We start from the raw sequence: 19,434 nt of genomic DNA, 5'->3' as shown, positions 1-19,434 counted from the left end.
ATTGGCATCATAGGGTAATGTCTCTGGCACCCAAAGTTTGGGAGCAAAGACCACTGTTCTCCTAAAGGCTTGCTGAAAATCTACTGACATTAAAATTAATAGGATTAATAAGAGAAGGACTTAAAACTTATACATGGACGTTTTTAGAATGAACACAAAGATGCAGGGGAAATTGTCCATTTTTTATGTTTAAAGTATGGACAGCTGTGTAGAAAGATGATTGGACAAAAAGGATATGAGCTAATTCTAACAGGCTTAGTGGCAGAACCAGCTAGGCATTTTATATTTAGATTTTGCTTGGCCTCTTGAGTGTGCATTTTCCCTTCTGGGTGTAGGACAAAGCCCTTTCTGGCATGGGGTTTTACAGTAAAACAAAGTACAAACAAAATAGGTCAGATAATTGCTTTATGGCCATTTTACATAGAATAATTTTAGGTTTTATGGCTAGCTTCAGGGAAGAATTGGCACAAGAGGCAAGCAAGGTCAAAAAATTTTGCTTCTGAAGCCTTTATTTTAAGCTAGTTTTTTTTTTTTTTTTGATCCCATCAACATAAGATCTCCTGGCTGTAGACTGAGGAAAAAAACTTTCAGCATCATTTGTTAGCACCTCAAACAATGATACAAAGTGGTAACATGCTTTTTACATGAGGCTCAAGATTAAGCTGTTAAAAAAACTATCTAAATGGTCTCAAAACAATGTTTAGTGCATAAACTTGAGCACATTTATAGAGTAAGATTACTTTGAGATTCTCATGGATTTTAACCATCATTCACTTTTTATCTTAAAATAAATTGCTATATAAAAATTAATAATTTAGAAGTTTTTTTTTTCTAGGCAAAAACTTTATTACAGTAACACAATGTAATCATAACCAGCTAGATTGTAAAGAGTAGGACAAAAATGGACAAGACCAAGGTAACACTAAAGCTTTCAATTTAAGATCTTTCAACTTTCAGGACAACTTTGAATCCCTAACAGTACTGTTAAATGAGTTGAACACACCTTGTGCACAGGCATTGAATGAGTGGAGGTAAACTATTTCTGCAGTTAGGATTAAAAGATCAAAACCAAAATGTTTTTTTTTATACACCTTTAACGATTAAATTTGGGTTTTTTTCCCTCTATTTGTTGTTTTATTTATTCTAATTTGCTGACTCGGGCACATTTGCATTTTTACCTTAAACACATAAGTATTTTTGTTGGTAACCCAGATTTAGTTAATATCATTTGACCAAATATTAAATTTACTTTACTTATCAAAAATCACCCATTACTTTGTCTTTGGCTGAGTTTACATTTTTATCAAACCTTTACACGTCAAGAACTTAAAAATGTCCAGTAAAACCCAGGCAAAAACAAATGTATGCTGACAGTTTGAAAGCATTTTTACTATTACTTTACTAATAACACCTTATTTATTAATAATAACACAGCTTATTTACCAACGGTTACTAAATTCACATGAAGCATTTGGGTTTAATTTATGAGCGCTTCCTTAATTTTAAAACAGTCCGAAACCTATAAGCACAAACATGTGATACATGGACAGACATAAAACATACCCAAACATATACACTCTCTCAGAAGCATACATACACAAAAAGTTCTGATAAATTTTACCTTAGAATGTTAGCCATGAAATGGTAACACAAACTCACCAGTCTGTAAAAGAAAGCTGGATCTAAATTTCTTCTGACGAGACTGGAACTTGTACACCTGGCAAACTTTAGTTGACCTGATAGGTAACTTAATTAGGCCTGTGGATCAAAGTTTTGGGTAAAGCAGTTTTTATGGTAGTTTGATTTTTTTTTTTTCAGTGCAAAATGAGTTTTCTATGTTAGCATTTTAGCTGGAACTGGCTGCAAGGTCTCCAGGTAGCCTTTCAATTGTAAATACCACAAACAATGAGTTATCTTAACATCACTAGAAAAAGTTAGCAGATTTTAGAGTAGCCAGAAAGAAAGAGAGATAGCTTGAGACATTTTAATAGTGGGGGGTCGACCATTTCAGCTCTGAATTTTTCTTGATGTAATTTTGCCCTTTCTTAAAACCTTGTGCACAAGAATTAGCTATAACCAGCTGGAGCTCTAGAAAACCTGGCATGCCTTTGAATCTTTTCGTTTACAAAAATACTTGCAAGTAGAGATGCCACAAACCAACTGGGGTGCCCCAACAGGAGTCATTTTCTTTGCCCTTCCTCACTCTCAAGTGGAAAAAAGGCAACGGAGAAAGCCCTTTAGAATGCACCTCCAAAACTAAATTAGGATCCCAAACAACAATTCCTAGGAAAAGAACCAGCTCTGAATAAACCAAGACCATCAACCAAAAACGGGAGGTCCGGATCTCAGGAGGACTTACCAGTTCCCGCCAAAGGAGAAGCTCGGAGTCGGAGGCCTAAAAGGGCCATGCCGGTACCTGGCGCCGAGTCCGCGCTGCTCCTTAGGCGGCCCTGAGTCTTCTCTGAGGTCCTGCCGACTACGCCAAAATTGTTAACGGAAAAAAATCCAAACTCTGTAAAATAATTTTAAAGAGATTTATTCTGAGCCAAATTTGAGGACCATGACCCGGAGCCACTGCCAAGAGGCCTTGGGCAAGTGGACTTGCTGTGGCTGGGTTACAGTTTGTTTTTTATACATTTTAGAGACAAGGGTTATGGGTAAAGCCATCAATCAATGTGTGGGAGGTATACATTGGTTTGGCCCAAAAAGGAGGGCCATCTCGAAGGGGGGGGGGGCTTACAGGTTATAGGTGGGTTTAAAGATTCTTTAGATTGTAATTGGCTAAAGACACATGCTTTGTCTAAAGAGGTGGAATGTTTTAACATAAACTGTTTACCAGAGGTAAGCCACCATTTGTTGCAAATAGAAGGCCTGCAGGTTTGTCTTGCATACCCTCAGGCCTATTAATGGGTTACAAAGGAAATCTCCAAGAAGGGAGGGGGGCATGATAAGGCCTGTCTGACCTCCCTCCTCCTGGCAGGCAACTTTGCCCTTGAATATTCCTCTGGCCACGAGGGGGTCCATTCAGTCAGCCAGTAGGGGTTGAGGATTTTAGTTCACAAAACCTACCTGCATGCTCTGCTGGCTCTGCACATTTAACACCTTAAAGAGCAAGCTTGTCATCTCTTCTCCAAAGCCAGTATTTCCTCTTAACTTACCCTTATACTTCAATGACCACACTTAGGATCAACCTCCATCCCCAAAATCAACTTTGACCTTCTGTTACTGAAACTAGATCCAAGTCCCTTCAAAAATGACTTCATCCCACCTTTCTAGCCATCCTTTCCTCCACTCCCCCTTTCCCAACCCTACCCTCTCTAACCTTCACTACTTGTTTGGCATCAAATTCCCCATAGTCTTTATCTCTGAGACTTTGTTTAATCTTGTTCCTCTGCCTCAAATGCCCTTCTCTTTCTGTTACAATTCTATCCATTTTTAAGGTCTATCTTCAGTGTCTCACAAAACCTTTCTAGAGCCCAATAGCCTTGTATAATCCCTCCTTTGATGAAGTCTTGTACTAGGCCAGCACATTCCAGGCACTGTACTAGTTACTGTATATCCAGCATTTCAGTCCACCTTCTCTACAGCCCTGTCCGTGAGGCAAACATTATTATCCAAATTTTGCAGGTAAAGAAACTGAGGCCCAAGGTTGTATAGTTTGAACCTCTTTGGTTACTGTGAGATTATATTCCTCAGTATCCTAATTATGTGCTTATAGTTCCATTTCAGTTTGTCTCTCTGAAACCTCTTGTGTCCTTCACCTCCTATTGTCACTGCTACTTTGTAAAGTAGTAAAGCCCAGAATTGAAGGCAGATTTGCCTGCCTTTAACCACCTTTACATACTGCTTGAAAGGTATGCATTGTTGGTGCCTGGAGAACCTTTGTTCTTCAGGTAAGGACTGGAGCTGAATCACAGTGAACAGAACCCTGAACGTAATAGGAGCTCACTGACTGAATGTTGGATGGAAAATGGATGAGCAGAGAAAAGTACATACATATGAAAAAATTATAGCAAGTTAAAAGTCAATTCTGTACACAAAGAGGAGGTTTTGGACCAATTTCCAGCCCACATTTAGTTTACTTTTTTAAAACAACTCAGAGGGTAAGTGAGGAGCATTCCTTTGCTCCTGCTTGTCTTTGTGATGGAAGCGCACAGGAGCCTCATACAGCTGCCAGCCCCTTATAGATCAGCCTTCCTCTAACCTCTGTGCACATACCTGTCAGCTCTTGGTTCAGTGTATTATAGCTCATGAAGCAGACAAGAGAGTAGAGTTATCCTCATTTTACAGGCAAAGAAACTGAGACCCAGAGACAGCATAGTATTTAAGTTAAGAACAGAGTCTCTAGAGCCAGACCGTGCCTGTATTTGAACTGTGACTTCAGTAGGTACTGGCAATGTGAACTTGGAAAAAGTATTTAAATTCTGTGTGCTTCCATTTCCTCATTTGTTAGATAGGAATAATACTAGTGTATCCTTAAAGGGCTGCTGTGAGGCTTAAATGGGTTAATGTGTATAAAGTGTTTAAAATAGTACCTGACACATATGAAGTACTTTATATATTAGCTAACATCATCATCATTATCATTATACCTTTAGCAAGTAGTACTTCAAGGTCTTAAATCCAGATGTTCTTTATATTCCTTCTCTATGGTTGGGAAAAAAAAAAACAAAAACAAAACACAACTGGTTCAGGAGGCTGGTCATCTGGTGACTGTGGGCAAGTTACTTTTGTTATACCTGACCTATAAAATGAGGTCTTAAGTGTGATGATATTAAAAATGCTGTGCAATTCTGACAGTCATTGGTTTCTAAGTAGGCCCTGACAATACCTTGCCAGTTGGTTAATTTTGCGACCACTGTGTCCTGGATTGGCCTTGTCCAGGGCCATGTGACCTGAGGGCCCAGGCACATCGGCTGGACTAAATGGGGAATAAGAGTAAGCCATCTGCTACTGGGTGAAGCCAAGCATGGAGTTCCTAAAAAGAAGACTGAAAGGCAAAAAAAGAGTTCAGGCAGTGGAATCAGCCAGACCTGGGCCTGGGGGACTGCAAATAGCATCACTGATAGTGTCCTGAGCAGAGGGTTGGTAATTGATGTTGAGATATTCTTTTGATCCTTGATAAAAAGCTATGGATATAGGTTTAAACTACAAGCTGTTATGGTGCTGTGTGTTGGGGCTGTATGTGCTTATTGAGCTCTAACAACACCCAGTTGGGGCCCATCTTTGCCTGGTTAGAGGCGACTTCTCTAAAATGATTTATCTTATTGAGGCCATTGACCAGCAATTTTCCTTCTTCACTGAGTCCAGAACAAGGAGAAATTGACTTTTTGTATGATTGGAAAAAAGCAACTTTAACATAAAATGAATCTCTTCAGAGGTAGGGAAACCAGTGACTAAAGGTGGCTGTATAAATCTTTCTTTAGAGTTCTTTAAGAGTAACAACCATCTGTTTTATGATATCATGGATGGAGTTCTGTAAGTTCAGTATAGATAATATGACATTGCTAGTACAGTTTGATGGCTGTAAGAGCACATGAGGTAAGAAGACCCAGCTCCATAATTTATTACTTGTGTTATTGGCTGAAGGACCAGGTCACGTCTCTGAAACTCAGTTTCCTCATCTTTACAATTTAGGTAATAGACCCAGCTCATTCACTAAGGATTAAGTGATGCAATAGATATGAAAACACTTTGCAGACAGTAAGGCATGAGCTATCTGAAAGGTGGTGTTGTAAAAGGTCCTGCTGGAAATCTCTTTGTGTCCATGCTGAGGAACTCTCACTGTGCCTTACCTTCTGTGAAAGACACAAAGACTAGAGTTTTGACCAATGATAGATGCCTCAGGCAGGGCCTGAGGAACTGAACACCTTAACTAAGCATTCAGTGTGTCTATGACTGTGTTTATATCTGTGCCATGTATGTGCATTCATTGTGTGACCATAGGGTTATATTTTGGCTAGTATGTTGGAGAGCAGACCTGTGGGATAGGGTGCATATTACATAGACTGTCTCTGTTGTCTTTGAACTGTTTTTTTCTTTGGTCTTATGGAGCCATGATTGCCTTGGAGAGTCAGTCAGTCCTTCCTCAAAGCAGGCTGATGAAAAAGCTGACTTCCAGAGGACATGTTCAACAATTCAGTGCTGGGGAGAGAGTTCTTGAGTCTCTTTCCCTGACCAGCCATATGTTCTCTATTATATAATCTGTTTCCCCAAATGTAGGGAAGACTGATGGCCCATATAACCTGGAACAGTTGAGGGAAAAAGAGAACAAATAACACAGTGGTCAGGATGGTAGCCAGAGAGAGGCAAACTACTCCTCACTCCTATCCTTATATGTTTAGATGAGTGTCATGAATGTCTGTTTGTTCATGTGGCAATGGAATAGATGTCTGCCTGCCATTGTGTGAAGCCCAGTCCTGCTGGCCATCAAGTCTAATGACCAGAGTTAGGGTCCATACACAGTCCCTGACTTGCCTGATGATCTTAGCCTCATCCCTTAACTTTTGTGTTGCTCAGTTTTGCCATGTATCAAATGCCCAGACCCCCTGTATCTCACAGGGTGGTTGTACAAATCACTAAGTGAATCTGTGCCAAGTTTGAGTTTCTTGGGCACAAGGCATCACAGAAAGCCATATTCTTTCATACCCATGACCTCTCTAGATGGTATCATGTGTGGGTGAGAGAAGAAGGCTGCAGAACTGGAGTTCATTGTATGTGAGGAATGTCATGGTCTGTTACACCATGGGGAAGGTCATGGTAGAGTTAAATAATGAATCACCAATTCTCAATTGGTCAGCTTCAAGGGAGAGGAGCACAGAGAATTAAAAGCCAATGTGCATGAAGCTCATTTTACCCGTTGATTTCAGCCTCTTCACGCATTCCAGACCCACGGTTGCCTTGAAGCACCAAGGAGAGATGGACTGGCACTTTCATTGTTCTCTGGGAGGAGTTCATGAGTAGGGATAAAAGCATGAGGCTTATAGAGTCTGTATTCATACTCTGGGTCATTCCATGCACTGGCTAATGCAGAGTTGACAGTATTGTTTGTCTTATAGTCCAATGGAGCTACCCCCAGCCCTCACCACTAGAGTCTGTGAGTTTTTGTATGAATAGTAGAGCTCTGTGGGTGGGGGAAAGGGCAGACAAGGTAGCCAGCTGTGTGGACTGAATACATTCTCATTTTGTCTCCTAAGCTGATCACTGGAGATTCCATCGTTAGTGCTGAGGCAGTATGGGATCACGTCACCATGGCCAACCGGGAGTTGGCATTTAAAGCTGGCGACGTCATCAAAGTCTTGGATGCTTCCAACAAGGATTGGTGGTGGGGCCAGATCGACGATGAGGAGGGATGGTTTCCTGCCAGCTTTGTGAGGGTGAGTGTCAGCCTTCACTCTCTATACCTCTCTCCTTGGCTTCCTGCCTGCCCCTTGGCTTCCCTTTCACCAGCCCCTGTTCTCCTGCTCATTCCTCTCCTGGTGGCTTTTCTCATATTTTTTCTTGTTTTAAAAATTGTTTCCTACCAAGGACCTGGGCTTCCTTTAATCTTTGTCCTTTTCATTTGTAGACTTTTCCTTTGTCTCTTATTTATTTTAACTGACTTCCCCCCCCTTCTACCTTTGTACAAATCACTTCCCTTGTCTGGACCTTAGTTTCCTCTTTGGAGTTTGGCTTTTGGTGGTTTTTGAACACCTTTTTAACTCTATATTGTTGTGAACTTTTGCTTTTCTGATGTTGTCTTTTCTGCTTTCTTTTCCTTGTACCTTCTTTTTTATCCTTTCTTCTTATAGATCCTTCCCATCTCTGCCTCTCCTCTCTGCTCACTTCTCTCCTCTGTTCTCTTTTATCCTCTCTTCTTTCCCTTCTCTTCTACTCTCCCCTTGTCCTTCCTCTCTGCTTCTTTGTCTTGTTTCTCTCATTTAGGAAATTGTGAACACCCTTATGTGTTGTCACAGGACTGTCTTCAGAGGTTAAAGTAAGAGTGTGGGCTTGCTGACCCCCAGGGGCTAGAGCTTACTGATAGCAGAAGTTACTTTTTTCAAGTGTCAAGTGGCTGGGATCTATGATGTGCTGGGGGTGGGAAGCAGGCAGTCTGTAAGGTCTTGCAAGGCCCTGCCTCTTTGACATTGTACCATGAATAACCTGACCTTTAACAGAGGGGCTCTTTGGAAGGAACTCTCAGCATTTTCTGCTTCTTCCCAGTCACTATGGAGGAAGTGACCCTGGGTGCTTGTCACCTAAGGGTGCTATGAGGAAAGAGTTTTGGCTAGGTGTTCAAGTTCTTGGCCTTCCTTGGGATTGTGAACTGGAGTCGATTCTTTCACTATTGTGAGCTCTGGTTTACCCATCTGCAAAATAGTCTTGGCAATTCTTTAATGCCAGGGGATGTCATAGGAAATGAAATAAAACATGTGAAAACTGCTTTGTGGCAAGACGAGTACCAGTGCCACATGGAAGTGTGTTATAACCATCCTTACCACATCTCATCAGCTTTTTTTCTAGTTTCTCCTGTAAGATGAGGGTTAGGTCCTCTGGACCCCAAACAAAAAGGCTCTTGGATGTTGAAGGACTACAAGATTGGAATTATGGCAGTGTGATATGAAGGAAGGAGCAGGGCATTTGGAGTTAGTTAACTTGAGATATAGGTTTACTACCTCCTAGCTCTATAGCTTTTAAAGATTTTTAACATTCTATGCTTTGATTTCCTCATCTGAAAAATAGGGATAACAGACTTTTTATATAAGGATTTAAGAAGGTCACATATGTGAGTAAGGTATCTAGGACAGTACTCAACAGATATTATATAGAGATATATATCCAAGATATTAGGTACTAGGCAAATGGTAACTTGTTTTATCATTATCATCATAATTATCACTACCACCATCTTATTAGTCCCAAGAAGGTTCATGTATCAAGGCTGTCCCTAGAGGTTGAAAGAAGCCTCCTTCCTCAGAGGGCTGCAAACCCAGTAAATATTGTTATCTTGTTGGGATATCTTAGGTGAGGGCACTGCCCAGAAGCAGGGGAATGAACAAAATGACTTCTCACCCCATCTATCTTGAGAATCTTTTAATGAAATATATATTCCTTTCTTCTCTGCTTAGGCAGCATCTTCCATCCATCTCCAAATGCTGTGTCCTAGTTCAGCTTTGCTGGTTGATGAATCAGTCCCAGGGGTAGTCAGAACACATCAATAACCACAGACCTTCAGGACTAGCATGAGGTCCTGTACATGTACAGCTTGTGTCTTTTGTGCTGACAGACTTCTCTCTTTAAAAAAAGAATTAAACTGTACCCAGCGATGATGTCGCCCAGTCCAAATGCATTTGATTTCCAGGGAAATGCCACTTTTATAATAAACCATAAATCAAGGGATGGGGGAAATAATTGAGCAAGCCAGGATGGCTCAGAGAGGTAACTGGCAGAGCCAGTCTTCACAATATTGATGAGCAGGCATTGATACTCCTAAGTGCAAGGCCAGTATTTCTCTAGGCACACATCCCTAGAAGCCATTTGGTACAAAGTCTAGCCCGGTGGTTCTCAACCCTGGCTGTACAACAAAATCACTTCAGTAGCTTAAAAAAAATCCCCAAACAAATAAACAAAAAAAACATTAAAACCCAGGCTTCAGTTTAGTTAAATAATCTTTGAATATGGGGCCCAGAAATTAGATTTTTAAAAAAACCTCTTAGATGGTTTGACTGTGTAGCCTGGGTTAAGACCCATTGGTCATTATATTTGTATTAGACAAAAGAATATATAATGAAGTCTTTTTTTTTTTTTTGAGACAGAGTCTCACTTTTGTTGCCCAGGCTAGAGTGAGTGCCGTGGCGTCAGCCTAGCTCACAGCAACCTCAAACTCCTGGGCTCAAGTGATCCTCCTGTCTCAGCCTCCCGAGTAGCTGGGACTACAGGCATGCACCACCATGCCCGGCTAATTTTTTGTATATATACTTTTAGTTGGTCAATTAATTTCTTTCTATTTTTAGTAGAGACGGGGTCTCGCTCAGGCTGGTTTCGAACTCCCGACCTCGAGCAATCCACCCGCCTCGGCCTCCCAGAGTGCTAGGATTACAGGCGTGAGCCACCGCGCCCGGCCCTATAATGAAGTCTTTAATGCAATTAAAAAATTTTTAGTAGCCACATTAAAAAAGTAAAAAAGATACAGGTGAAATTAGTTTTCATGTATTTTACTTAACCAAATATATCCAAAATATTATATAATATATATTATCACTATAATAGTATTAATGATATATATTTCTCTTTGAAATCTGGTGTGCATTTTATACTCACAGTACATCTCAATTCACACTAGCCACATTTCAAGTGTTTGGTAGCCACAGATGGCTAGTTGCTGCTATATCAAATAGCACAAGTCTAGACTGAGTACTGAGATCATAGACCTAGAGCATTAATGATAGAACCTAAATCATAACTCAGAGCTCCAGTATTCTTCCTACTATATCAGTGTTTATTTCTCAAGAAACTAAGGTTAATATTCCCTGTTGCCTCAGATTATATTTTGAATGAGCACTTATTTGATCACTGTGAACCTTTTTTTTTGTTTAAGAATAGTCAAATGTTCTTCATATCTCTTCAGGAAGAGTACTGCAGAACCCAAGGGGCTGGCTATTGTGTTATCACCAGCAGAAGGAAATGAGATTAGGCTGTTGTATTAGTGATGTGAATATTGGTTCCAAGAAAGACCTTTTAATTCTCATGAATGAGTATTTATGTTTAGGTTTACATTTCTAGTAAGATTATGTGATATCGCCAAGGGATTGCATGATGGAGGTTATGGAGAGTCTTTTCTGATAGATCTTTGTAAATAGAACTGTTATCTCTATTTTTCTTTTACATTGGTTTTGGTTGAGGGTAGAATGGTATTGTGAAAACAGTGCTACCTATATTAGGAAATGTGAGACTTGAGCTTTAGTCATGGCACTGTCACCTATTTGGTGTATGATCAAGGGCCCTTATTTTCTTCTTCATCTCTGAAGCACTCTCCAGAATCTATTTAAGGTCTGACATGTCTAAGGAGGACATAGAGATGGATCATACTGAATTACTGAATTTTCATTAGTGCTGATGATGTTGGTAGGTGAATAGGTAATTTCCTGGGATGCTACATCTCCATGTTATAAGATAATTGCCTGATTCACCCATACTCACCCTTAGCTAAGATTGAGTAGCTCCTTGACAACATCATTCCTAGGTTATTTGGCATATAATAGAAAGTATAGTGACAAAGAAAAGTCTTCACCCATAACCCCATACTAACTGAACACCTTTGCAGATCATTGGACCAAATTGGTGACTGATGTAGCAGTGCACCTCCATTCCCTATGTGGAAATCACATTGCTGTGAGAACATTTGAGGCCTAGGATGGATAATCAAGGATGCTTAGTGTGGTTCTGTCCAAGCTAGCCCTACCTGTTCTTGATCATGTTAAAACCCAACCTGGAGTCTGAGAAACCCAGATTCTTGCCTCAGTTCTGCTATTAGATGTGCAGCTTGAAAAGCTTCTTGTGCATCTTCAAAGCTCAGTTTTCTTCCTTGTAAAATGGGGATGATGAGGTCTTGTGAAAATGCTTTGTAACCTGTGATATGCTGGATACCTGTCAATAGTAATTGTCATATTATTTTGGCCACTGTACGGGAACTTGCCAGATATATGTGCCTTCTACCCAGTCAAATCTGTGTCCCATGTTCAGAATTTCATTCTTGTAATCATGTATAAATGTGTGTGTGTGTGTTTTCCAGGTTCTCTTCTTTCTGTACTGGGGACATGGCTTCATAAGTGCAATGCAAGAGTTAATGTACCTTTGAATTAGAGCTTGCTGAACACCAGTCCCCATGTCTAGCTGTTGACATATTTAGCTGCTTTCCTGGGCTGATTTTTCCCCTAGGAGCTGAGAGAAGACTGCTAGATTATGATTATGTCTTTTAAGTTGCAAATCCTACCCCTGTGGTGGGCCTCCTTTTGCCTGATACCCCTAACTCCAAGTCATTCAGGCTCTTTTTCTTTATCACTGTGCATAAAAGGAGACTTTTTTCTGACTTTGGGCCATGGCCATGGCCTGCCACCTACTTGAGGGCAGGTTGTATACAGGACACACAACAGCCTATTACTGATGGGAAGGTAAGGCCTGTGTGACAAGGTATAGATTTGGTCAGAAAGTGAAGAGCCTGCTCAGGTACCATTAGGAGCTAGATATGTATTTTCCTTTTTTCTTTGAATTCTGTATTTCTCTAGTTTCTAATCTGCCTGGAGTTAAGGAGATGAAAGGATGGCCTAAGTAGGTCATTATCATCATTACTTGCCTTTGTATAAACCGGATGTCATGGAAATCCGACCTCCTGTTTATAGGGAAGTCTCCTGTTCCAGAGTGTAACTTGGCTTTGATTTATATAGTGCTCTTTGTTGCTGCAAAAAGAGACAGTTGGGAAAAGATTTTCACGTGTATGAGACCCTAGACTCACTGTAAATTTAGAGCTAGAAAGACCCATCTTGGCCAGGGATGGCCAACTTAGATGCTTACAGGGCCTAGGCAGGTAACTTATGTGAGTGAAGCAGGCTGTAACAAGGGATAAGTGGGGGCCTGTGTCTAAATAAGAAATTCATGCCCCATCTAAAGGGAGCAAAAGTGACTTTTTGATTCCCATAGGTGGGGGTATAGCAAGGAGAGAAGCCCAGTGGGGCTAGATATTCTAGTCTTTCTAGAAAAGCCAGGAGTTGGATTTTTATGTAAAAATCTCCATATTCTTAAAATGTTGCCCAGTAATTCACATTTTTAAAGAAACACTGTGAGGGTCAAATAGAGAATATCTATAGGCTAAATTATCTCCAAAGTAACCTGCTTATGATCACTGGTCAGCCTGACCACCTCATTGTTTAAATCCTGAGAAAATATAGGGTTAGGCAGGTATCCTCAAACTACAGCTGGCAGGCCACTTGCGGGCTGCCTAGCACATTTATCCGGCCCTCTGGGTGTTTTTTGCCGTGGCTGCCTGTCCTGCTTAGCAGCTGACTCGTCCCGGACCCACAGTGCACACTCTCCAACGGTCTGAGGGACAGTGAACTGGCCCCCTGTTTAAAAAGTTTGAGGACTCCTGGGTTAGAGAATGGAAATGACTTGCTTTCTTATGTAGGGAATTAGTGGCAAAGTCAGGACTTGAACCCAGGCCTCCTGAATCTTATTTAGGACAGTTGATTTAAGGTATCTTATTCAATGTCTGGGCTTCCTTTGATATGTTTTCTGTCAGAATTTTTTTTTTCCTGTGAAGGGGCTGTACTTTACTGTTTCTTTGTAGGCCATCCTTGTAAGTTTTTGTTGAAAATATTTTTAATATTATAGTGTGGTAACTCAGGAAATAAAATTCTCTTCCTTCCCCAGGGCTTGCTGCTGTTGATTGTTGAGGGCTGCAATTGTCCTTTTGTTTAGTGATTTTTCCAAACTATTTTTGCAAATACTTTGGAAAAGACTGTATTCCTTGCCATGTGTGGTCATTAAAGTATCTGTTCTGTTATCTCATTGGTCATCTAACGACTTGGAGATTTCCTTAAACACTTGGAGCCAAGAAGAAAAAATAAATACTACTTTTCTGGTTTTTGCAGCTTGGCTGGCTGTCAGCTGGGACATTCCTTTGATGCTATGTTAGGCCATCTACAACTCTTAAATCTTTCAAAAGAAGCAGCCACAGCCTAGAAAGCCATTCCAGTCCATGGTCATCCTCTGTGCTAGTCCCTCAGTGCCAAAAAGGTCAAAATGCACAGTATTGTGAAGAATAAGGTCATTAGCATCCTGGCACCATCAAGGCACACCAGGAATGTGAGCCATTCTCTCTCACTGGCCACTGGAGAATAGGGGATGGTAAGAGGATAAACAAAAGTACCTCAGTGCTCTTACCAAATTTTTGCTGCCCTTTTCTACATGAAGCAGTCCCTGGTTGATGTAAGTTTTGGATTAGATTCTGGAGTTCAGAAAAAGTGGATTTGTCAGTCTTTGCCAACTTAGGGTTGTTTCAGTGGAGGGACTGATTCTTTGTATGCCCTATTCTGCCACGTTTAATGATGTTGCCTCCTCCTGAATCTTAATCCTGTGATTTCTGGGCTATAGCACAATCAGGAAAGGGCAAGCTTGCACTGCTAACAAAATTGTCAACACTTGAGGACTTAACTTCTATTCCAGACTAATGGCAACAGTGTTTTGCTTTCTGGGAATGAGTTTGGGTATACCAACCCTTATTTATTCACTCAAGCTTCAAGCCTGTAGCGTTCACCATCTGTGTAGAATGTCTTGCTTGCAGCCCTAGAGATTTTATAGGCTCTGTGAGTTGAGGCCAACAGTTGCAGGGAGGGCCTTTCTCTCTGGATTACAGAGATTTCTGCCCTACATGCTGGAATTTCAAGTGGCATTATTATACTCATTTGCATTCATGTGATCTATCTTAATGGCTTCTCACTGTGCACATGCTCTGGATTACATTATCCAGTACATCATGTGGCTAATTGGAGGTGGTGGTTGTTTTATTTTTTCTTTTTTAATATGGAACCCTCTTTAGCTCAGACTGAACCTTAAATCTAGCTGTTGTATGACCCAGACAATTCTTCTAAATTCAGGTAGCAGGTTACCTTGTGGACCTTTCTTAGAATCCTCAAGTTGAAAGCAACCTTGAGGGGATCATATAGCCTGTCCCCCAGCCTCCAGTCAGGACCATAGCTAAATCATCCTGCACTTTTGAGAACCTGGCCAGCATCTGTCAGCTAAGCCTGAAGTACTTCCTATTTTCCAGCTGCTAGCCCTTATACTGTAGTCTAAGTCCCTTTCTTCACATATTGCACCTTTTGCACTAGGATGATGTTTAAGAATTGGACTAGTAGGAGACATGCTGAATTGTTCTTTTGAGGTGGGATTTTCCTTCTAAGGCCCCCTCATTGACCCATCACATAAATTTGTGACCTGGTTGGCTGCCTCAGTTGAAATCTGTAGTCTGGGGCCTGGGGCCTGTTTTTCTCTGTGTAACCAACCCCTGGTTTCATTTAGGGATCATCTTAGGCCTCCCTAGTGTCATGTGTACACTTCCTTGGTGGTCTGATGACTTGAGGAGAGGAAGACCATGACTGAAAGCTCAGAGATAAGTTCCGCTTATGTGGCTCTTTGGAAAGTACACATTTTTAGAAAATCATCATAATTGTATATATATTTTTTATTTTTTTCATCAGTATAGTTATTATTATGAGTTGGGGTAAAGCCTATTTTTTTCCACATGGCTTCTTATTACTGGTGCTATTTATATCTTCTCACCAGTATTTACTAAGCCCTGAACAAAAGTGACCATCCAGCTGGCAACAGCCATAGCCTTGAGCAGTGAAGAAAAGTGCTTAGGGTATCTGTCATCTTGAGAGCCCCCCCCAGGGCCTTTGTCCTCCTTAATAGGGGATCATTAGAGAAACAATACTCAGAAGTGGCTGGGTATCATTTTTGGTTTTCAGAAGTGAGGCTTCTTTGAAGAGCTTTCATTTGGGATGCCTTTGCATTGAATGAGAGAATTGACATTTCCTGCTTTAGCTATGTTCCAAGAATGGACTTGGTCCCTCAAATTAACACAGGGTAATCATTTCTGGAAAACTAGTTGCCTTCTCTATGATACTAGCCATGAGCAAAGGGTTCAAGGGCTCAGGTCTCATGTGCACCATTGCTGTCAGAGATCCAGCCAGTGAGGAAATCTGACACTTTCTGGTCTAAATACATATATCCATCATTGCCTCTTAGAGACATTCCCCATTCCTCCAGGGGACAGGGATGAAGCAGAGGAGGCTAAGGCCTTAAGCAAGAAATTAGAACCCCACCATTAAGGATGGTACTCCTTTAGCATGGTAGATTGTGCTGATCAGTTGAGGGTGTCAGTCCTTAGGAGACCCAACTGTCTCCCCTTTTTCCTTGACTAAAATAGGAATTTCAATCCAGTGAGATCTAAGTCACAAGCTCACTATGCCTTACAGGAGTCAAGGGATAGGCAGATGACACTAAGCAGTTAGAAGAAGCATGTGAATAGGGAGATATGGGCAGAGATTTTTCTAGCCCTTTAAAGTCCTTCCCTGTTGGAAATGTACCTTTTGCATGTTGGGCAGGGGGCATTCTCTGGAGGAATGGAAAGTGGTAGATCTCCAGAGGATGCAGAGATGAAGCATCTGAGAGGTTGTCAAGATTAAAGAGCACAGTGAAGGTAGCAGGAACTTTGGACTGGGAAGTCAAAGACCTTAGTTGAAGGGACAGATCTGCTGCTGATTCCCTGAGGGGTGTCAGACAGGGATCTTCCCCCTTTGAGGACTCAGTGTCTTCACTGACAATTCAAGTGTTTGGACTAGGTAGTTTTTTTTTTATTTTATTTTATTTTATTTTATTTTTTTTAATTTTTTTTTTATTTTGGCATATTATGGGGGTACAGATTTTAAGGTTTCAATAAATGCCCATTTCCCCCCGGTAGTTTTTTTTTTATGTTTTTTTTTTTATTTTTTTTATTTTGGCATAATATGGGGGAACAGATTTTAAGGTTTCAATAAATGCCCTCCCCCCCCACAAGTCTGAGTTTCCAGCATGACCATCCCCCAGATGGTGCACATCTCACTCCTTATGTATGTATATACCCGCCCCCCGCCCCCCTCCCACCTGCCCAATACCCTATTACTGTAGTACCTATGTGACCACTTAGGTGCTACTCAGTTAATACCAGTTTGCTGGAGAATATATCTGGTGCTTGTTTTTCCATTCTTGGGATACTTCACTTAATAGTATGGGTTCCAGCTCTAACCAGGAAAATATAAGATGTGCTATATCACCGTTGTTTCTTAGAGCTGAATAGTACTCCATGGTATACATATACCACATTTTATTAATCCATTCTTGGATTGATGGGCACTTGGGCTGTTTCCACAGCCTTGCAATTATGAATTGTGCTGCTATAAACATTCGAGTGCAGGTGTCTTTTTTTGTAGAATGTCACTGGATCATTTGGGTAGATGTCCAGCAATGGGATTGCTGGATCAAATGGTAGATTGACTTGTATCGCTTTAAGGTATCTCCATATTGCTTTCCACAGAGGTTGAACTAGTTTGCAGTCCCACCAGCAGTGTAGGAGTGTTCCTCTCTCTCCGCATCCATGCCAGAATTTGTTATTTGGAGACTTTTTGATAAAGGCCATTCTCACTGGAGTTAAGTGATATCTCATTGTAGTTTTGATTTGCATTTCCCTGATGATTAGAGATGATGAGCATTTTTTCATATGTTTGTTGGCCATTCTTCTGTCTTCTTTAGAAAAGTTTCTGTTCAAGTCCTTTGCCCACTTTTTAATAGGGTTATTTAATTTTTTCTTGCTGATTTTCGTGAGTTCTAAGTATATTCTAGTTATCAGCCCTTTATCGGATACGTAGAATGCAAAAATTTTCTCCCATTCTGTAGGTTGTCTGTTTACTTTCATGACTATTTCTGTGGCTGTGCAGAAGCTTTGTAGTTTCATCATGTCCCATTTATTTATTTTTGTTGCTGCTTTGATTGCCTTTGGGGACTTCTTCATAAACTCTTTGCCTAGGCCGATGTCTAGGAGAGTGTTTCCAATATTTTCCTCTAGAATTCTAATAGTTTCATACCTTAGGTTTAAGTCTGTTACCCAGCGTGAGTTGATTTTTGTGAGAGGTGAAAGGTGTGGGTCCTGTTTTAGCCTTCTACAGGTGGCTATCCAGTTTTCCCAGCACCATTTATTGAAAAGGGATTCTTTTCCCCAGCGTATGTTTTTGTCTGCTTTGTCAAAGATTAGCTGGCTATATGAGGATGGTTTTATATCAGGATTCTCAGAGCTGTTCCACTGGTCAATATTCCTATTTTTGTGCCAATACCAGATTGTTTTAATTACTACAACTTTGTAGTATAGTTTGATATCTGGCATATTAATGCCTCCCATTTTGTTTTTGTTGCCTAGAATTGCGCTTGATATTCGGGGTCTTCTTTGGTTCCATACGAAGCGTAAAATAATTTTTTCTATATTTGTGAAGAATGCTGATGGGATTTTAACAGGTATTGCATTGAATCTGTAGATCAGTTTGGGTAGTATAGACATTTTAATGATGTTGAGTCTGCCGATCCATGAGCGTGGAATGGATTTCCATCTGTTTACATCCTCTGCTATTTCCTTCCTCAGTGTTTCATAGTTCTCCCTGTAGAGGTCTTTTACCTCCTTGGTTAAGTATACTCCTAGGAATTTCTTTGTTGCTATTGTGAAGGGTATTCAGTCTTTAATTTGGTTCTCAATTTGATTGTTGTTGGCGTATACCAATGCCTCTGATTTCTGTGTATTGATTTTGTATCCTGAGACTTTACTAAATTCATTGAACAGTTCCAGGAGTTTCTTGGTTGAATCTTTGGGGTTTTCTAAATATAATATCATATCATCAGCAAACAGTGAATGTTTGATCTCTTCTGCCCCTATTTGGATACCTTTAATTCCACTTTCCTGTCTGATTGCTGTAGCCAGGACTTCCAGCACTATGGTGAATAGAAGTGGAGATAGTGGGCAGCCTTGTCTGGTTCCAGTTCTAAGTGGGAATGCTTTAAGTTTTTCCCCATTCAGTATAATGTTGGGTATGGGTCTGTCATATATGGCTTGTATCATTTTTAGGTATGTCCCTTCTATGCCTATTTTCTTAAGTGTTCGTATCATGAAAGGGTGTTGAATTTTGTCAAAAGCTTTTTCTGCATCCATTGAGAGAATCATGTGGTCTTTGTTTTTGCTTCTGTTTATGTGGTGAATTGCATTTATAGATTTACGTATGTTGAACCATCCCTGCATCCCTGGGATGAAGCCCACTGGGTCGTGGATTATTTTTTTAATAAGCGTCTGGATTCGGTTAGCTAAGATTTTGTTGAAAATCTTTGCATTTATATTCACTAGGGAAATTGGTCTGTAGTTTTCTTTTTTTGTTGCATCCTTTCCTGGTTTTGGTATCAGAGTAATATTCGCTCCATAAAAGGTGTCAGGGAGGTTTCTGTTCTTCTCGATGTTGTGTAAAATTTTCTGCAAGATAGGTACTAGTTCTTCTTTGTAAGTGTGGTAAAATTCGGGTGTGAAGCCATCTGGACCAGGACTTTTCTTTTTAGGGAGATTTTTAATTGCTGTTTGTATTTCAGCAGTTGAGATTGGTCTGTTCAGGGAATCTATTTCTTCTTGATTGAGCCTAGGGAGGCTATGTGTTTCTAGAAATTTGTCCATTTCGTCCACATTTTCCAATTTCTGTGAATAAAGATTTTTGTAGTACTCATAAATTATATCTTGTATCTTTTTGGGATCAGTTGTCATATCTCCTTTTTTGTTTCTCATGGAGCTTATTAGAGATTTCTCTTTTCTGGTTTTCATTAGCTTAGCCAGTGGTG

At 40.5% G+C, this 19,434-nt stretch overlaps 1 protein-coding gene across 4 annotated transcripts in view; it reads left to right on the top strand.

Annotated features, from left to right (window-relative positions):
- Positions 1-19,434, top strand: part of ARHGEF9 (Cdc42 guanine nucleotide exchange factor 9) — a 241,991-nt gene that overhangs the window by 57,515 nt on the left and 165,042 nt on the right. For all 4 annotated transcript variants that reach the window (XM_012739107.2, XM_012739110.3, XM_012739109.3 and 1 more), the window contains exon 2: positions 7,197-7,376. In XM_012739107.2, coding sequence (XP_012594561.1) covers positions 7,197-7,376 — 180 coding nt within the window. The remainder of the gene's footprint in view (positions 1-7,196; positions 7,377-19,434) is intronic.

Source organism: Microcebus murinus, unplaced genomic scaffold, assembly GCF_040939455.1.
Source record: "Microcebus murinus isolate Inina unplaced genomic scaffold, M.murinus_Inina_mat1.0 scaf001_hap2_Mmur4.0, whole genome shotgun sequence".
In the NCBI taxonomy this organism is placed as follows: Eukaryota; Metazoa; Chordata; class Mammalia; order Primates; family Cheirogaleidae; genus Microcebus; species Microcebus murinus.
Note: the sequence above shows the minus strand (reverse complement) of the source record. Positions and strands in the feature narration are given on the sequence as shown.